Genomic DNA, 18,101 nt, shown 5'->3' with positions numbered 1-18,101 from the left:
CTGCATTCATCTGATAGATGGTCAGTGGATTTATGTGATGTTCACTACTGAAAGTCTGGCTGAACCACTCCTCAGTTAAATGGTCAAAGCTGCCATATTATCATCCATCTCTGGAGTTCTTTAACAAGAGCAGTCTTTGGGTTTTTTTTTGATAGATGTGACCTCAGCTGAATTAGAAGAGCAGACGTATTCCTTACCAAATTTTAAGAGGCGTGTTTTGATGAAGCAAGCAAAAGATGACACAATACCAACGTTGCCTGAATCAGTTAACCCTAAAGCTTCTGCTCTACAAGATAAGACATTTACTGAGGTGGGCAGTGGATATTTTCTTTTCAGCTTTGTAAAGACTGCTCAGTGCAACTGCAAATAAATCATGGGTCTGTTACGGGGCTGTAGTGAAATCTACTGTTAATGGAAGATGATAGTTTTAGATTCCATTGATGTACTTCAAATGCCACAGAGGTTGGGAATATAAAGCTGCTTGCTCAGCTATATCATTGCGCAGCTAACTCTGATCCATGAGCTTACCTTTAATATAATATCTGTAACATATCCTTAACTGCATTATGTCCTGGAAGATATTAGTCTAAATATTGTTTTCCCTATAAAGACCCATGTAAACTATTCCAAGAGTTTTCTTTGTCACAGGCTTCAGTTCAGAGAATTCCTGCAGCCATTATTGAATTCTCTGGGCAGAAGATGAGTTTTAATTAACTGTTTTTAAACATTGCACAAAGGACTAAGTAAAGGTCGGAATTTATGTGAATTGTATATGCTGAAATGTCATGAAATTCAAAAAGATTATTTCATGTCCTTTATAATATATTCATGAAAAGATTGCAATTTATAACAAATTTGGCTTCATAGTTTGCTTGAAAAGTAAAACAATAATTATGGCCTAGAATTTTTTTTTATTGAAATGCATCTAATGAACTGTGGTATTTTCAGTATATTTTCTTGGGCCAATTTGCAAGATGCACTTTGCAACAATCAAAATGATTTCAATTTAATTTGGCTGCAGCAGATAACACAGCATGTGAATACATTCTGCACTACCTCAAGCAATTGACACTTTCCACATGAAACCATAACTGTGAAAAAATCTTGCTGTGTTGAAAAAATGAAGAATTCTCATTAGTGTAGCTTGTGATTCTGAGAAAGGGAGTAGAATTGTTGAAGTGAGATGTGCTTAGTACTAAACTGAAGTGTTCAACCTGTTTACAGAAGCAAATAGATCCTTTCACCCTATTGGAGGGGTGGGGGAGGGAGGGAGCATAGGAGAATAACCAGTTATATCCCCAGATTTCTCAAAATATGTTTTGCCAACTAGATTTCTAATCTTGGTTGGGAACAACGCCTGATCACATTGTCTTTGCGTCCACATAGAATAGTTTCTCATTACCCTCTGTGCCATTTGAACGAGTTTTTTTTAAACAGTAAGTGGGAAATCATCTCGATCTTTGTAGTGATTGTTTCTCGTTGAAATACATTTCACATCTTCAATGCATTGTTTGCTGCTTTTTGTTATTTATTGGGATGAGCATTTATTAACCATTTCTACATGACTAGCTTAATATGCACTTGTAAGATCACAAGATATAGGAGCAGAGTTAGGTTGTTTGGCCCATCAAGTCTGCTCTGCCATTTCATCATGGTTGATCCATATTTCCTCTCATCCCCAATCTCCTGCCTTCTCCCTGTATCCCTTCATGCCCTGCTAATCAGGATCTATCAACCTCTGCCTTAAATATGCCCTCTACCCTCTGGTCTTAGACTCCCCCACCATAGGAAACATCCTCCCCACATCCACTCTATGAAGGCCTTTCACCATTCAATAGGTTTCAATGAGGTCACCCCTCATTCTTCTGAATTCTAGTGAATACAGGCCCAGAGCCATCAGACGTTCTTCATGTGACAAGCTATTCAATCTTGGAATCATTTTTGTGAATGTCCTCAGAACCTTAAAGTAAAAGATTAAAAAAAAAAGAAATAAAAGCAGGACTGGGCATTTATTGAGTTGTGCCTCTATCACAGTACAATAAGATTACAAACGATCTGAATCTGTCCTGTCTCATTCTTAAACTCTGGATTATCAACCCAGTTTATTTAATCTCACTTCCTGTATTGGGAGGGTGGTCAAGAAGGTTAAGTCACTTGGCATTTCAGGATGGGGTAGTAAATTGGATTAGAAGTGGGAGAGGCCAGAGAGTGTTAGTAGATGGTTGCCTCTCTGTCTGGAGGCCTGTGACTATTGGTGTGCTCACAAGGAGCAGTTCTATGTCTATTATTGTTTGTCATCTGTATCAAACATCTGCACGATGTGGTAAACAGGATCAGGAAGTTTGCAGACGACACCAAGCCGGCTGGTGGCATAATGGCATCAGCGCTAGACTTCCCTTGCACGCTCTCCATCTGAGCCTGGGTTGAGTGTCGAGCTAGTAACTTGACCTTGTAAAAAAAAAACTGGAGAGGGATGGGCTCCGCCAGGTTTCAGATGCCCAAGACATGCCGTACATGAGCACACCAAAAAGATCGGTGCAAAAAGCTTGTCATAGCAGCGCCCCGACGACTCCACCAGGGGTTAAAGGCACGCATGCACACAGCCCTCCCCCAAGGGGTGTAGTGGACAGTGAGAAAGGCTATCAAAGCATGAAGCAGGATCTGGACCAGCTGGAAAAATGGGCTGATAAATGGCAGATGGAACTTAATAGAGGTATTGCATTGTGAGGCAAACCAGGGTAAGATTTACATAGTGAGTAGTAGGGCACTGAGCAGTGTGGTAGAACAGATTTCTTGATCCTTAATTTCTTGAAAGTGGCATTGGATCGTAATGAGAGATTTTGGGACATTGGCCTTCCTAAATCAAGGTATTAAGTACAGGAAACACACACAAAATGCTGGTGGAACGCAGCAGGCCAGGCAGCATCTATAGGGAGAAGCGCTGTCGATGTTTCGGGCCGAGACCCTTCGTCAGGACTAACTGAAAGGAAAGATAGTAAGAGATTTGAAAGTAGGAGGGGGAGGGGGAAATGCGAAATGATAGGAGAAGACCAGAGGGGGTGGGATGAAGCTAAGAGCCAGACAGGTGATTGGCAAAAGGGATACAGAGCTGGAGAAGGGAAAGGATCATGGGACGGGAGACCTACGGAGAAAGAAAGGGGGAGGGGAGCACCAGAGGGAGATGGAGAACAGGCAGAGTGATGGGCAGAGAGAGGAAACAAAACTAAATATGTCAGGGATGGGGTAAGAAGGGGAGGAGGGGCATTAATGAAAGTTAGAGAAGTCAATGTTCATGCCATTAAGAACAGGAGATGGGATGTTATATTGAAATTGTACAAGACGTTGGTGAGGCCCAGTTTGGAGTATTGTGTCCAGATTTGGTCATCTACCTATAGGAAAGATGTAAATAAGATTAAAAGAGTGCAGAGAAAATATTCAAGCATGTTGCCGGGCCATGAGGACCTGAGTATAGGGAAAGGTTGAATAGGTTAAGACTTTATTCCCCAGAATGTAGAAGATTGAGAAGAAATTTGATGGAGGTATATAAAATTATGAGGGTAAATTAGGTAAATGCGAGCAGGCTTTTTCCACTGAGGTTGGGTGAGACTGGAACTAGATGTCGTATGTTAAGGGTGAAAGGTGAAAAGTTTAAGAGGAACATGAGAGAGAACAACTTTGCTCAGGGTAGTGAGAGTGTGAAACAAATTGCCAGCAGAAGTGGTGACGTGGGTTCGATTTCAACGTTTAAGAGAAATTTGGATAGGATGGAATGGCCTACGTGTACAATGATGGTTCTAGGCAGAATAATAGTTCAGTACAGACTAGATAGGCTGAAGGGCCTGTTTCTGTGCTGTGGTGGTCTATGGCTACTTAAAGAACGAGGTGTTAGCATTTCTTTGATTTCTTACAAAACTGAGTTTGGAATAGCATGCCACTGTAGCACAACTAGGTTTGAAACTTATTGTTTTAAGATTTGCATAATATTCCCAACATGGTGCCAAAAGTGATTTTCTAATCTTGTTGTTTGTGTTTGCATTAATATTTAGAGTATTGGGTTATTTGATATAGACTACTGGTAGGTAATTCTACAAAATTCAGTTTGGGTGGATTGAAGATTTCTAAGTAGAGGGGATGTAATTGACAAAAGGTGAAAATGGAAGTGGAGAATGTTGAAAACTGGTCAGACACAGTATTTGAGAAGGAAAACACTGATGCCTAGATTAAAGCTGGTACTCATTAAACTCTGACTATGAGCTGACTTTGCCGCTGGTATACTGACCCAAACGATTCACGCTGAGGTATTGGCTTTATCATTTAGAACAGGTAGAAATATTTTGCACATTTCCTGAGTAGTATGGTTTCTATAATTTGTCTTTTTAATGGCTTTGACTTCCTTGTGAAATGCTACACAGGACTGCCAGTAGTTAGCTCTGTAACTGTCCAAAAATCCAAGATTGCTTTATTATTATCACTATTTGGGTATTTTCAGTTTATCTTTTGCACATTGATTGTTTGCACATCTTTTTATGTAGTTTTTCATTGATTTCAGTTGGCTTGATGAACTTCAGCTCGTACAGAAGAATGAGGTAATAGGAGGTAGAGGGAGGTAGCTGTCTAAGTTGCAGTAGACAGGTACCTGGGTGACTGTCAGGAGAAGGAAAGGAAATAGGCATCCCGTGAGTACCCCAGTGACCATTCCCCTCAGTAATAAGTATACCGCTTTGGATACTGTTGTGGGGGGGGGAGGGGGTAACAACCTACCAGGGAGAAGTCTCTGGCACTGGTCTGCCTCTGTGGCTCAGAAGGAAAGGGAGTGGGAAAGAAGAGGAGTGCAGTAGTCATTGGAAATCCCACAGTTAGGGGGAGTAGACAGGAGATTTTGTGGATGTGAAGAAGACACCAGGATGGTGTTGTGCCTCCCAAGTGCCAGGGTGTGGGACATCTCAGACTGGGTCCACGGCATTCTAAAAGGGAAGGGAGAACAGCCAGAAATCGTGACACAAATTGGGAGCAACAGCATAAGTAGGAAGAAAGATGAGATTCTGAAGAGAGGATTTAGGGAGCTAGGTAGAAGGCTGAAAAGTGGGGCCTCCAGTGTAGTAATCTCTGTATTACTGCCTGTGCCATGCATAGGAAGATTTGGCAGATGAATGTGAGGCTGAGAAATTGGTGCAGGGGGCAGCGCTTCAGATTTCTGGATTATTAGGATCTTTTCTGGAGAAGGTAGGACCTGTTCAAAAAGGGCAGGTTACAACTGAACCTGAGGGTGTCTAATATCCTTGCAGGCAGGTGTGCGAGAGATGTTGGAGATGATTTAAATGAATTTGACATGGGGGATGGGGACTGGAATGATAGGGCTGAGAATGGAGCAATTGGTGTACAGGGAAATAATGGGGCAAGATTGCAGTCAGTGGGATGAGTTGAAGTGTAACATGGGGGCAAAATTGAAAAGGGAAAAGAATACAGGACTGAAGGTGTTTGAATGCACACAGTATAAGGTAGATTATACTGTAGTGCAATTAGAGATTAACAGGTATGATGTGGGCATCACTGAGTTGTGGCTAAAAGAAGGCAGATTGTATCAAAGGCCAGGCAGGTAGGGAGAAAGGGGGGATGGCTCCGTTGATTAAAAAAAATGACATCAGATATTTAGAAAGGTGACATAGTATTGTAAGATGTAGAATTCTTGTGAACTGCAAGAGTAAAAAGACCCTGGTGGGAGTTATATACAGTCCTCCAAATAGTAGCCAGGATGTGGGTTAAAAATTACAACGGGACATATAAAAGCCAAGTAAAAATGGCAATGTTATGACATTTTTGGGTGATTTCAGTATGCAGGTAGATTGGGGGGAATATCAGGGTGGTTTGGATTCCAAGAGAGGGAACTTGTAGAATGCCTATTTTTAGAGCAGCTTGTGGTTGAACACACTAGGGGTTGGGCAATTCTGGATTGGGTGATGTGAAATGAACCAAAATTGATTATGGAGCTTATGGTAAAGGAACCCTTAAGAAGCAGTGATCATAATTTGATAGAATTCAGCCTGCAGTAATAGCAGCAGCACAAAATAAGTATTTTGCATCAGTCTTCAGTATGGAAAACACTAGCAGTGTTCCAGAGATTCAAGAGTGTCACAGGGCAGAAGTGAACATTGTTGCTATTAGGAAGGAGAAGGTGCCTTGGGAAGCTGAAATGCATGAAGGTAGATAAATCACCTGGACCAGTTGGAGTACACCCCAGGGTTCTGAAAGAGGTATCTGAAGAAATTGGGGAGGCCTTAGTGATGATCTTTCAAGAATCTCTAGATTCTGGAATGGTTGTGGACGATTGGAAAATTGTAAATGTCACTCCACTCTTTAAGAAGGGAGGGAGGCAGAAGAAAGGAAATTATACTCTAGTTAGCCTCTAGTTAACTTCAGTGGTTGGGAAGATGTTGGAATCCATTATTAAGGATGAGGTTTGGGGGTATTTAGAGGCCAAAGTCAGCATGGTTTTCTCAAGGGGAAATCTTGCCTGATAAACCTGTTGGAATTCTTTAAGGAAATAACAAGCAAGATAGACAAAGGTTGTTTAATTGGATTTCAGGAGGCTTTTGCAAGGTGCTGCACTGAGGCATCTTAACAAGGTAAGAGCTCATGGTATTACAGATAAGATACCAGCATGGGTATAAGGTTGTGAATCTGTGGAATTCACTGCCATCGGCAGCTGTGGAAGCTAAGTCATCAAGTATATTTAATGCAGAGGTTGATAGGTTCTAGATTCGTCAGGGCATCAAAGGCTATGGGGAGAAGGCAGGAGAATGGGGTTGAGAGTGATGATAAATCAGCCATGGTGAAATAGCAGTGCAGACTTGAAGGGCTGAATCACCTAATTCTGCTCCTATGCCTTATATTCTTATGATCTTTTGGTGTGTTGTATTGTTTTGTTCTACTGTGAATGCCTACAAGAAAATGAATCTCAAGGTAATAAATGGTGACGTGCAGTAGGTACATTGTTTGATAATAAATTTACTTTGAACTTTAGAAGATTCACTTATGCAAGTGCAAAAATGTTTGTGTATCAATTTGTTTTCAAGTGTCATAGTTCATGAAACTTATTGTCAGTTTTAGCAGCTGGAACGCTAGTTGTATGCCATACTGAACTGTCAACATATTTCTGTGGGTAAACGGTTGTGGGTCCTACACTGTGGTTTTATTTCCTGCCAGTCAGTTGTGCTCTATGCAATGTTGAAGCCTGGAGTTAGTACGAGAAGGTTGCTCCACAAAGTGCAGATTAGGTAGGTAAGGGTGATTTGCCTTTTGCCAGGAAATTCTGGGGCAGTGTATATCTACATTAGCAAAATATACAAAGTTGCAAAACTGATGAAAATTTTAAATGAAGTAGAAAATACGAAGTAGGGAAGGCAGTATTTTTGGAGCAAGAAATTGAGGTTGATAACAATTGAGAGAAAGTGAAAGTTTTTTTTGCAAGTTAAATCTGCCCCTTATTTCACACCATTTCTTTTCTCATTTTTATCTTTTAATCTGCATCTTTTTTAACATTCCTTCCCTTTAATTCCTTACTCTTTCACCCATTCATCTTCAACCTAGAAGTGCCTCTAAGCTATACTTTAAATGGTGAACCACCATCACACAGAAAGGTCTTCTTTATTTTTCCTTCCTCAGATGCTGTCTGGCCTATTGAGTGTTTGTAGCATTTTGTTTTGTGTTAAGGTCCAAAGATTTTAAAATGCTTTTTAATTCCTTAGCTTGATTTTTACCCATTACTCCATAAATAGTAGTGTTAGTGACGGAGAAGATATATAACTGTTTATGGAATTGCATTTGCTCGGGTAGGAAATCCACCTTCGTCGAATTCACAAATCACAACCAAAAATATGAGATATGGAATAAAATACACTCAGTGAAATTTTCAGGTATATGGAGACAAAAAAAATCAACATGCAAGAAGAAAATGTTAACTTCAATTTATTGATGTATGCACAGATACAGAAAATTGCAATAATGAGGACAATTTTCTTGCAACAACTCCTCTTCCCTCCCCACCCCCTTGTCAAATGTACTTCTGAAAAGAAGTTGATAATGGATTATTTTTTTAATTCTTTGATCTTTTTCCAAATTTCAGGGGCGGACACTTAGTGAATTCTTCAGTTTATGTAACAATTGTGGGAAAAAGAGTGAAGACCATACAAAATGTGAAAATTGTAGGAAGCCAATACCCAAGGATGCAACAAGACGGCCGAAACAAACTCCAGATTCTTCCGGTGTCGGGACAGTTCAGGCACGTCCACCTATACGTGCCTGTTCTGCAAATCAGGCTGAAGGCAGTGTGGGTGTCAGCGCCAAGACATTTTACAACAAACCTCTTGACATAATATTGACTCCAGTGCTGACAACTAAACTCTATACAGCCAGGAATAACCTTTTGCAAACTAATGGTAAAATAGGGTTGTTGGGGCGGACAGTTGTGCATGGAACAGGACAAGTGGACTCCAAGAAACCTTTAATGAATGACCCCAGTAAGTATAGACATTTTCAGCAGTTCGGAAGAGGTGTGAGTTACTGTGACTGATCCATAGTGGCAATATCATGAGGCTATATTACACACCTCCTTTTGTGTTAATCTGTTAAATATAGTGGACCGTAAACTGGAATAGTAACAAATATTTTAATGTTAAATATTGTTGGACTGTAAAAGAATCGGGCTTTGGGGACAGGCAAGAAAGTAAAGTGATACAGAATTAGTAACTCAATAGACAGTAGGTGCAGGAGTAGACCATTCGGCCCTTCTAGCCAGCACCGCCATTCACTGTGATCATGGCTGATCATACACAATCAGTACCCCATTCCTGCCCTCTCCCCATATCCCTTGACCCAGCTATCTATAAGAGCTCTAACTAACTCTCTCCTGAATGCATCCAGAGACTTGGCCTCCACTGCCTTCTGGGGCAGAGCATTCCACATATCCACCACTCTCTGGGTGAAAAAGTTTTTCCGCATCACTGTTCTAAATGGCCTAACCCTTATTCTTAAACTGTGGCCTCTAGTTCTGGACTCACCCATCAGCGGGAACATGCTTCCTGCCTCCAGTGTATCCAATCCCTTAATAATCTTATATGTTTCAATCAGATCCCCTCTCATCCTTCTAAATTCCAGTGTATACAAGCCCAGTCGCTCCAATCTTTCAACATATGACAGTCCCGCCATTCTGGGAATTAACCTTGTGAACCTACGCTGCACTCCCTCAATAGCAAGAATGTCCTTCCTCAAATTTGGAGACCAAAACTGCACACAATACTCCAGGTGGGGTCTCACCAGGGCCCTGTACAGCTGCAGAAGGACCTCTTTACTCCTATACTCAATTCCTCTTGTAATAAAAGCCAGTATGCCATTAGCTTTCTTTACTGCCTGCTGTACCTGCATGCTTGCTTTCATTGACTGATGTACAAGAACACCTAGATCTTGTTGTACTTCCCCTTTTCCTAACTTGACTTCATTTAGATAGTAATCTGCCTTCCTGTTCTTGCCACCAAAGTGGATAACCTCACATTTATCCACATTAAACTGCATCTGCCATACATTTGCCCACTCACCCAACCTGTCCAAGTCACCCTTCATTCTCATAACATCCTCCTGACATTTCACACAGCCACCCAGCTTTGTGTCATCAGCAAATTTGCTAATGTTACTTTTAATCCCTTCATCTAAATCATTAATGTACATTGTAAACAGCTGCGGTCCCAGCACCAAACCTTGCAGTACCCCACTGGTCACAGCCTGCCATTCCGAAAGGAACCCATTAATCACTACTCTTTGTTTCCTGTCAGCCAGCCAATTTTCAATCCATGTCAGTACTCTGCCCCCAATACCATGTGCCCTAATTTTGCCCACTAATCTCCTATGTGGGACTTTATCAAAAGCTTTCTGGAAGTCCAGGTACACTACATCCACTGGCTCTCCCTTGTCCATTTTCATAGTTACATCCTCAAAAAACTCCAGAAGATTAGTCAAGATTCTGTAGATGCTGGAAATCGGCATCGTACAGAATTAGCCCTGATTTTTATTGAATGGCTGAACAAACTTGGTCTATCCCTGCATCAGTTTCTTATGATCAAATTTTTAAATGATAATCAAACATTTTCCCATGAGTTATGTCTGGAGGGCAGAAGATATTATATATCTTCTACTCATTAAAGCTGTTGATTTGTACAGTAAGTGGGCTTCATTTGCAATAAACCACAATTCCCACTCAACATATTAGCTGACAGTGTGACAATATTGCTATTTATATTTGTTGGAAATAGTCTAGATTTTGCAGCATTGACCATGGATATTAATAGTTGCATCCAGAGGTTCATTACTTGGATAAATTGTACTTTCACACTGAACTCACTGTCATACGTCCCATGCACTTAAGGGAGATTATCCTTAAAAACCTAGTTGGCTGAAATCTTTGCAAAATGAATGGAAAAAAATGCTTGCTTGATTGCTAATGCATGTTTTTCAACTTCAGAACATGCTTAACTGCCAATTAAAACATCGTATGTAGTCAACATTGTGGTACATTATAGGAAATTTGGGAACTTGTTTTCTTTTGAGAAGTGTCTCACAAGTAGCAAAGTAATTGCAACCTGATATTCAATTTCAGTTATGTTCATTGATGGGTAAGAAGTGGTTTGGGCACTTTAAGGTTGTTCATTAAATTCTTATTCAAATATCCAAACAAGTTAATATATCTAATATACGTTTATATTAAAAATTACATTTCCGTAACAGGCACTGTTTGTATCTATGTAGTTGGCGTAGGATGGATATAAATATGTCCTCATGAAGCAAATAATTTAAAGAATGACTGAACTAGTGTTTCAAGTAGACAGTAAACAGGTTTTCTTTTTCCATGTTATAAATTTATGAGCCTTCCTTGGAATGCTCCATTAAAAGTGAGTAAGTTGCGTGAGTGTGGTTTGTATTCACATTTTTGGTTTGTCTTGGGTGATGTACAATTTCCTGATCAGTGATGAGCAAACTGTAGTTATGTTCTGTGCAACTGATCTGCAATTGCACTGAGCTCAGTTCATTTCCTTCACCCAGAGATTATCCAAAATGAGGACCTTGCTTTGTTTGCTTCATGCTGTCTGCCTGATGCTTTGACAGCAGCATGTTTTGGAAGGGGGGCATTGTGTGGTGCTACATATCTGTAATCCCAACTTTTGTGGTGTGGTTAGAGTGTGGTTGAACCTGAAAAGAAAGAGACCACAACATAGGAGAGCTAACACCTCCGGTCAAGACTTGGCTGTATATACCTAAAGGACAAGGGATACTCCTTTGATAACAATGTGTACATTTTGGACAGGGAGAACAGGTGGTTTGAAAGAGGGGTTAAAGAAGCCATCTTTGTCAAAATGGAAAACCCATCCCTGAACAGAAGGGGTGGGGTATGAATCGGATATTAGGATTATATTATCTCTAACCCCCGGCATCTTCATAACAGTTCACACTTCCATTCATCCAAAGATAAAACTAATGACCCTCTCATTACCTCTACGACTCTTAACAACTTTCAGGTGATTGCTATACCTTTAAACAACTCAGAGCTAAGAAGCTGGAAAACTACCCGCCATGGATCAGAACTGAAGAAGCCTCTCGAATGAGTGGTAAAACGTCATCTTTACTGCTGCTTGATACACAATGACCCGGGTAACTGAGAAGTAATGAATATAGACATATTCATTAGTTAAACTTTTTCTGCTGAACGTTCACTGCCAGCAACAGACTGTAACTTCCCTGTTGAAGTTGAGCTTTTGAATTGCCCATACGACCTGGCATTTCTGCAGTGGGAACTGAAGTCTGGAAGGTGCAGGTTGGTTGTGATGTGTATACGGGCTGAATCAAAGTGGGCCAGAGAACAAGGAATGGTTGGTGTGGACTTGGAGGCAATTTGATTTGGCAGAACCAAGGTAAAGAGAGCAGAGGCAATGGAGAGTCAAGGCAGCAGGACCCAAACCTGGGCCTGAGAACAAGCAAAGACCTGAGGTTCGATCTATTTAAGCGCCAGGCTGAATTGGGAAAAGTTTGGTTTGGGCCGAATTGTGGTGGCAGGGCACTGGCCCAGGAGCAAGGAATGGCTTCTGGTTCGAACGACTTAAGCGCCGGGCCAGATTGAAAAGATCAGGGGTCCGGGCTGGTTCAATAGCTACTCCGTGAACTTTACTTGACTCTGCACTGAACTTCAGCTGGCTGCTCCGTGAAGTTTACTAATCTCTGCAGCAAACTGGCTGTGGCTTGCAGTTATCACAGTGTGCGCTCACTTTTGTTATCTTCAGTTCTGAATGCTATTTGCTTATTTTTATTGTTTGCACTTTTTTTCCACTGCACATTGGGTGTTAGGTCTTTTGTTTTAATGGGTTCCAGTGGGTTACTTTTGTAGTTGCCTGTAAGAAAACAAATCTCAAGATTGTATAAAGTATACATACTTTGATAATAATTGTACTTTGAACTTTGAAATGTTTTAACTTTGGTGAAAAAACGTCAAATCTTTGCCCCTGTCCTCGTAGAGGATATACCAACATCACAATTGTGCTGCCTCAATGATGGCTAATTATGATGAAGGAGACATAGTTGTCAAAGCCTTTTTTGCGGGGTATATTTATTGAGTGTAAAGTGAATCAAGTTTGAAAAGGTTTTAAGTGTGACAATTTAGTGATCATATTTTATCAACCTTGAAGGGAAAAAAATCAAACTGCAGTAGGAACTAGTGAGTCAGATGGCACCTTTAGAGAATTGTGAACAAACAGCATTTTGGTTCAAGACTTTTATCTACCTAAAAATGCCTAACTTACCCGCTCTTCAGACTGAATTCCCAATGAAATAATTGGTCTCTAGTTCTGAGTCAAGTTCAGCCTACTTTAGGATTGAGAGGTGGATTTCCCAGCATACTGCTGGGCCTGGCATTGGACTGCATTTGGATCCCAGTGGAAGGCTGGATGTGACTTGCAGGTGTTGGGGGGCAACAGTTGAATGCTTGTGGTTCCCTTTATTGCAAGCTGCGCCTAAATGATTTGGTCCATGATGTTTGATAAGTTGACCTAGATCTGAAAACTGTTGCAGCTTTGCCATATTTGTAAGCAGACAGTGCAGATCCAAAATGGTGGGAACCACAGGTAATTAGGTGGCATCATATTACGGAATAATGTTCGTCTTTACTGCAGGAATGCATGTTTAAATCACATGTAGTGCTGTTGGTGACAACTGTTGGTTATGCAGGCACAGGGCAGGTAAAATTGGCAATCTTGTAGTTAGGGATCCTGTTGAAAAGAGTGATCAGAGTATTATTGACTTTTTCCATACAGATGCAATAGTTTGATCAAAAACCAGTCTGTTATGCCTAAACAAGGGAGGCTACGATGAGATGAGGGAGGAGATGGCTCACATAGTCTATATGATGAGGCAGGTGAGAAACAGTGGAAAATTTCCTGTGATACTTCTCCCTCACAGTGCTCAAAAAAAAGTATATTCCATTTGAAAGCAAGGATGGGGAGCACCAGCCTTGGATAACTTCCTTGGATAAGGAAGTTAAAGAAGGCATCAGACTAAAAGTTCATGCATGAAAAGTTGCCAAGAGTAGTGGGAAATTGGAAGATTGGAACAACCTTAAAAAAACAAAAACCACTGAACAAACAAAAAGGAAGATAGATTATGAAAGCAAACTAGCACAAAATCTGAAAACAGATAGTAAAAGTTTTTATAATTATGTAAAAGAGAAAGGCGTGGCTAAAATGAATGTAGGCCCCTTGAAAAAGGAGAAGGGCAAGTTAATATTTGGTAATGTGGAAAAGGCTGAGGTCTCAAACAACTATTTTGTGTCTGTCTTCATGGTGCAGGACATATCTGATACTAAAGCGAGATGTTATAAATGTGATGGGAGTTGAGGACTTGATACGATTACTGCCACTAAAGAGGTAGTGATGAACAAACTCATGGGCCTAAAGGAAGACGAGTCCCCCGGTCCTGATGCATCCCCAGGTATTGAAAGAAATGGTAGAAATGATAGTGGATGCATTTATGGTAATTTACCAAAATTCTGTAAACTCTGGGCAAGTCCTGGTGGATTGGAAGACAATGAATGCCACATCACTTTTTTAAAAAAAAAAAAGACTGTAGGTAAAAAGTAGGTAACTGTGGGCCAGTTAGCTTAGTGTGTATGGTCGGGAATGTTTGTAGCTATCATTAAGGAAGAAATAGCAAGGCATCTGGATAGAAATCATTCCATCAGGCAGACAGAGTATGGTTTCGTGAAGGGCAAGTCCTGTTTGAGGACTGGAGTTCTTTGAGGATATAATGAGTGCAGTGGATACAGTGGAACAGCTGGATTTTGTATACTTGAATTTCCAGAAGATGTTTAACAAGGTACCACATAAAAGACTTGGCCACATGATAAAGATGCATGGAGTTGGGATAATATATTCACATGGATAGAGGATTGGTTAACCAATAGAAGGCAGAGAGTTGGATAAATAGGTGATTTTCTGGTTGGCAATCAATGGAGAAGAGAATGCCGCAGGGGTCTGTGTTAGGCCCACTACTGCTCGCGATATATATTATCGATTTGGAAGAGTGGATTGAGCGTAGCGTATCTAAGCTTGACACTAAATTGAATGGAAAAGCAAATTGCACAGAGGGTATGGAGAATCTGTAAAGGGATATAGGAAGGTTGTGAGTGGGCGAAGGTCTAGCAGATGGAGTGCAACTTTGGGAAATGCAAGGTTATCATCTTTGGAAGGAAAACTAAAAAATCAGATTATTATTTAATTGGTTAAAGATTGCAGCATGCTGCTGTGCAGAGGGACTTTGGAGTGCTTGTGCATGAATTCCAAAAGATTAGTTTGCCAGTGCAACAGGTTCTCAAGAAAGCAAATGGAATATTGGCCTTCATTGCTTGAGGGACTGAACTTAAGAGTGGGGAGGTTATGCTGCAACTGTACAGGGTACCAGTGAGGCTGCACCCCTTGAGTACTGTGTGCATTTCAAGTCTCCTTACTTGGCTTTGGAGGCAGTGAAATTCTTTCAGCATTTTGTATGTTGCTCCAGATTCTAACATCCCTTGGGTCTCTATCTTTAAAAGCCAACTTAGTATTTTTGGATGTATTATAATTAAGTAACTATGGCAATGAACAGTAATGAGATGGAATATTGTGTTCAGTTCTGGTCATCTCATCGTGGAAGCTGTATAGAGGGTGCAGAGGAGATTTACCATGATTCTGTCTGAATTAGAGAGCATGTCATATGAAGTTAGGTTGAGAGAGCTCGGACTTTTCTCTTTGGAGTAAAGGAGGATGAGAGGTAACTTGATAATGGTGTACAAGACCTAGATTGAGTGGATAGCCAGAGACTTTTTCCCAGGGTGGAAATGGCTAATACCAGGGTGCATAATTTTAAGGTGATTAGAGGAAAGTATAGGGAAATGTTAGAGAAGTTTTTTTTTAATACAGAGTGGTAGGTTGGTGCTAGTGGCAGATACATTAAGGAGATTTAAGAGATTCTTAAAAGGCACATAGATGATAGAGTAGGTTATAAGATTGGTGTAATGTTCTATCATGTCAGATGATGTTTCAATTATGTTGATTTAAAGGATAGATATTTGTTAATTCGAGAGCCCACAGATGTTTGAAGTAATACCATGGTACTACTTGCACCTTCTTGGGGCCACCCCTTCGGCACTGCAGAGGACTCCCTTGCTCTGAAATGTCACGCAAGATTCCATGCCTGGAGTGGGGAGACTCCTTCAGTGTTGGGGAGATGTTCTTTCAAGGAGATGCAAAAAATATGTGCACGGCCCTATTACAGATTGTGGCAATTCCAGGAGTTCCATACATATTCCCCCGTGGAATGGTGGGCTTTCCCCTGGAGCTCTGGTTTATTCCCACAGTCTAAGGACGTACCAGGTAGGTTAATTTCTCATTGTTAATTATCTGGTATTAGGTCAGGGTGAAATCGGGGTTGTGGAGTTGCTCAAAGGGTCGGACGTGCCTACTTTGCATTGTATTGCTAAATAAATAAATAAATTTCACCAGGTTGATTGCAGAGATGAAGGGCATAGCCTATGACACCTGGGAATATGCATATGAGAATGCAAAAGAAGGAGAGTGCATCGTACAGAAATATACAGTATAAAAGTATGAGAGGGGTAGATAAGGACAGGAAAATCACATCCACTGGTAGGTGAGGCTAGGACTAAAGGAAAAAACTTCAAGATTCAGGGGAAATACATTTAGGGCAGAGATTAGGTGAAACTCCTTTCCCCAGAGAGTAGTGAATCTGCGGAATTCTCTGCCCAGGGAAGCAGTAGAGGCTACCTCATTAAATATATTTAAGACACAGGAGATTTTTGAATTTTTGATTGAATTTTATGGGGAAAAGGAAGATGGATGGAACTGTCCATGGCGAGATCAGCCATGATCTTATTGAATGGCTCAATGGGCTAGATGGCCTTTGCTCTTATAGCAAAGAATCTTTCTGGCTGATTAATCAGTGATATTGATGAATGGGATTTCACAGCAGAAAAGTGTCATTAAGTGAAGAAAATTGCACTCCCACTTAAACAAACGCGATTTGACTATCCTTTGGTATGGGTCTTTAAGGCACGTTTGTGTGAACAGATTGTGACTGGTTTGAGTAGCAGTGAGAAATTCAGTTTTGGTTGTGCAATCTTTCTTCACTGTGGTTTGCAGATGAATCAATACTGGATAGTGCTGATATAAATATGCAGAACAGGGATAGACCATTCACTGAGACTTGGGCTAATAAACGACGGTAAGATTTGTGAAAGTCTGTGGCTGTTTTCCACAAAAGTGAGTGTAACTACCAATCTTTGTCATCCTTCACGAAAACCATTATTGAATCACTTCTCATCAACACTCTGAGGTCACCATTGACCATAAGCTTAACTGGGCGATGTGCATAAATACTGTGGCTACGTGAATGGGTCAGAGGCTGGATTTCCTGAAGCAAGTGGCTTACCACCCATTTCCCCTTCAGCCTTTCCATTAGCTATAATGGATTATACTTTGTAGACTGCAGTTCCAACATCTGAATTCTTCCAGGACATGACTGCCTACTTGATTGGCAGCCTTTTCACACTTCATGCATGACTTTGCAGAGGAAGTTGTTCTTTCTTATTTAAGAAAGGATGTGCTTGAATCGGTGGGGTTCACGAAAGTGATCCCAGGAATGAAAGGGTTAGTACATGAGGAGAGTTTGATGGCTCGGAGTCTGGACTCTCGCTTGAGTTCAGGAATATAGGGGGAATTTCAATGAAATCAATCGAATATTAAAAGGCCCAGATAGAGTGGACGTGGAGAGAATGATTCCTATAGTAGGGGAGTCTAGGATCAGAGAGCACAGCCTCAGGATACAAGGAAGTCCCCATAGAACAGAGATGAGGAGGAATTTCTTTATCTGGGAGCAAAACCTTGCAGTCACATATGTTGCTTGGCTTTCCTTTGTAGGAAGTGATAGCATTCAAGCCCTGCCACAGCTGTCAAGCATCCTGTGATTCCAGTTTAGTCTGGAATTGGCACTTTGTACATGAGAGGGCCTTCCAGAAGTCACATCTGGACCTCTTGTATTTTCCCGGATTGCCTCTCCTGAACATCACCAATCTAGTCCTCAGCAGATTTTGGATCTCTTGGTTCATGCAGGGCTTTTGGCTGAGGAAGTGTCTCAGTGATTTTGTGGGGCGCACAATTGCCTTTATAAAGTCCGTGGCAGCTGTGGTGTGTTCACTCAGGTCCTCTGGTCAGTGAGAACATTCCCTTTCCAGCTACACACCATTCTGAATTGGAGATACATTGTTGCTGGGTTAAAATCCTAGAACACCTTACCCAGCAGTTACAGTCTTCGGTCAGTATGGATTGACAGCAACATCTCCTCCACAGTAACTATCAGCAGAGGTTCACCACAAGGATGTGTGCTTAGCCCCCTGCTCCACTTGCTTTATATTTGTGACTGTGTGGTTAAGTACAGCTCCAAAGAAGTATTTAAGTTTGCTGATGACACTACTGTTGTTGGCCAAGTCAAAATTGGTGACAAATCCACATGTGGGAGGG

At 41.0% G+C, this 18,101-nt stretch overlaps 1 protein-coding gene across 8 annotated transcripts in view; it reads left to right on the top strand.

The window, feature by feature from the left end:
• Positions 1-18,101, top strand: part of senp6a (SUMO specific peptidase 6a) — a 158,157-nt gene that overhangs the window by 75,062 nt on the left and 64,994 nt on the right. For all 8 annotated transcript variants that reach the window (XM_073051736.1, XM_073051735.1, XM_073051741.1 and 5 more), the window contains 2 exons: positions 156-310; positions 8,123-8,516. In XM_073051736.1, the coding sequence (XP_072907837.1) occupies positions 156-310; positions 8,123-8,516 (549 nt within the window). The remainder of the gene's footprint in view (positions 1-155; positions 311-8,122; positions 8,517-18,101) is intronic.

Source organism: Hemitrygon akajei, chromosome 7, assembly GCF_048418815.1.
Source record: "Hemitrygon akajei chromosome 7, sHemAka1.3, whole genome shotgun sequence".
Taxonomy (NCBI): domain Eukaryota; kingdom Metazoa; phylum Chordata; class Chondrichthyes; order Myliobatiformes; family Dasyatidae; genus Hemitrygon; species Hemitrygon akajei.
Note: the sequence above shows the minus strand (reverse complement) of the source record. Positions and strands in the feature narration are given on the sequence as shown.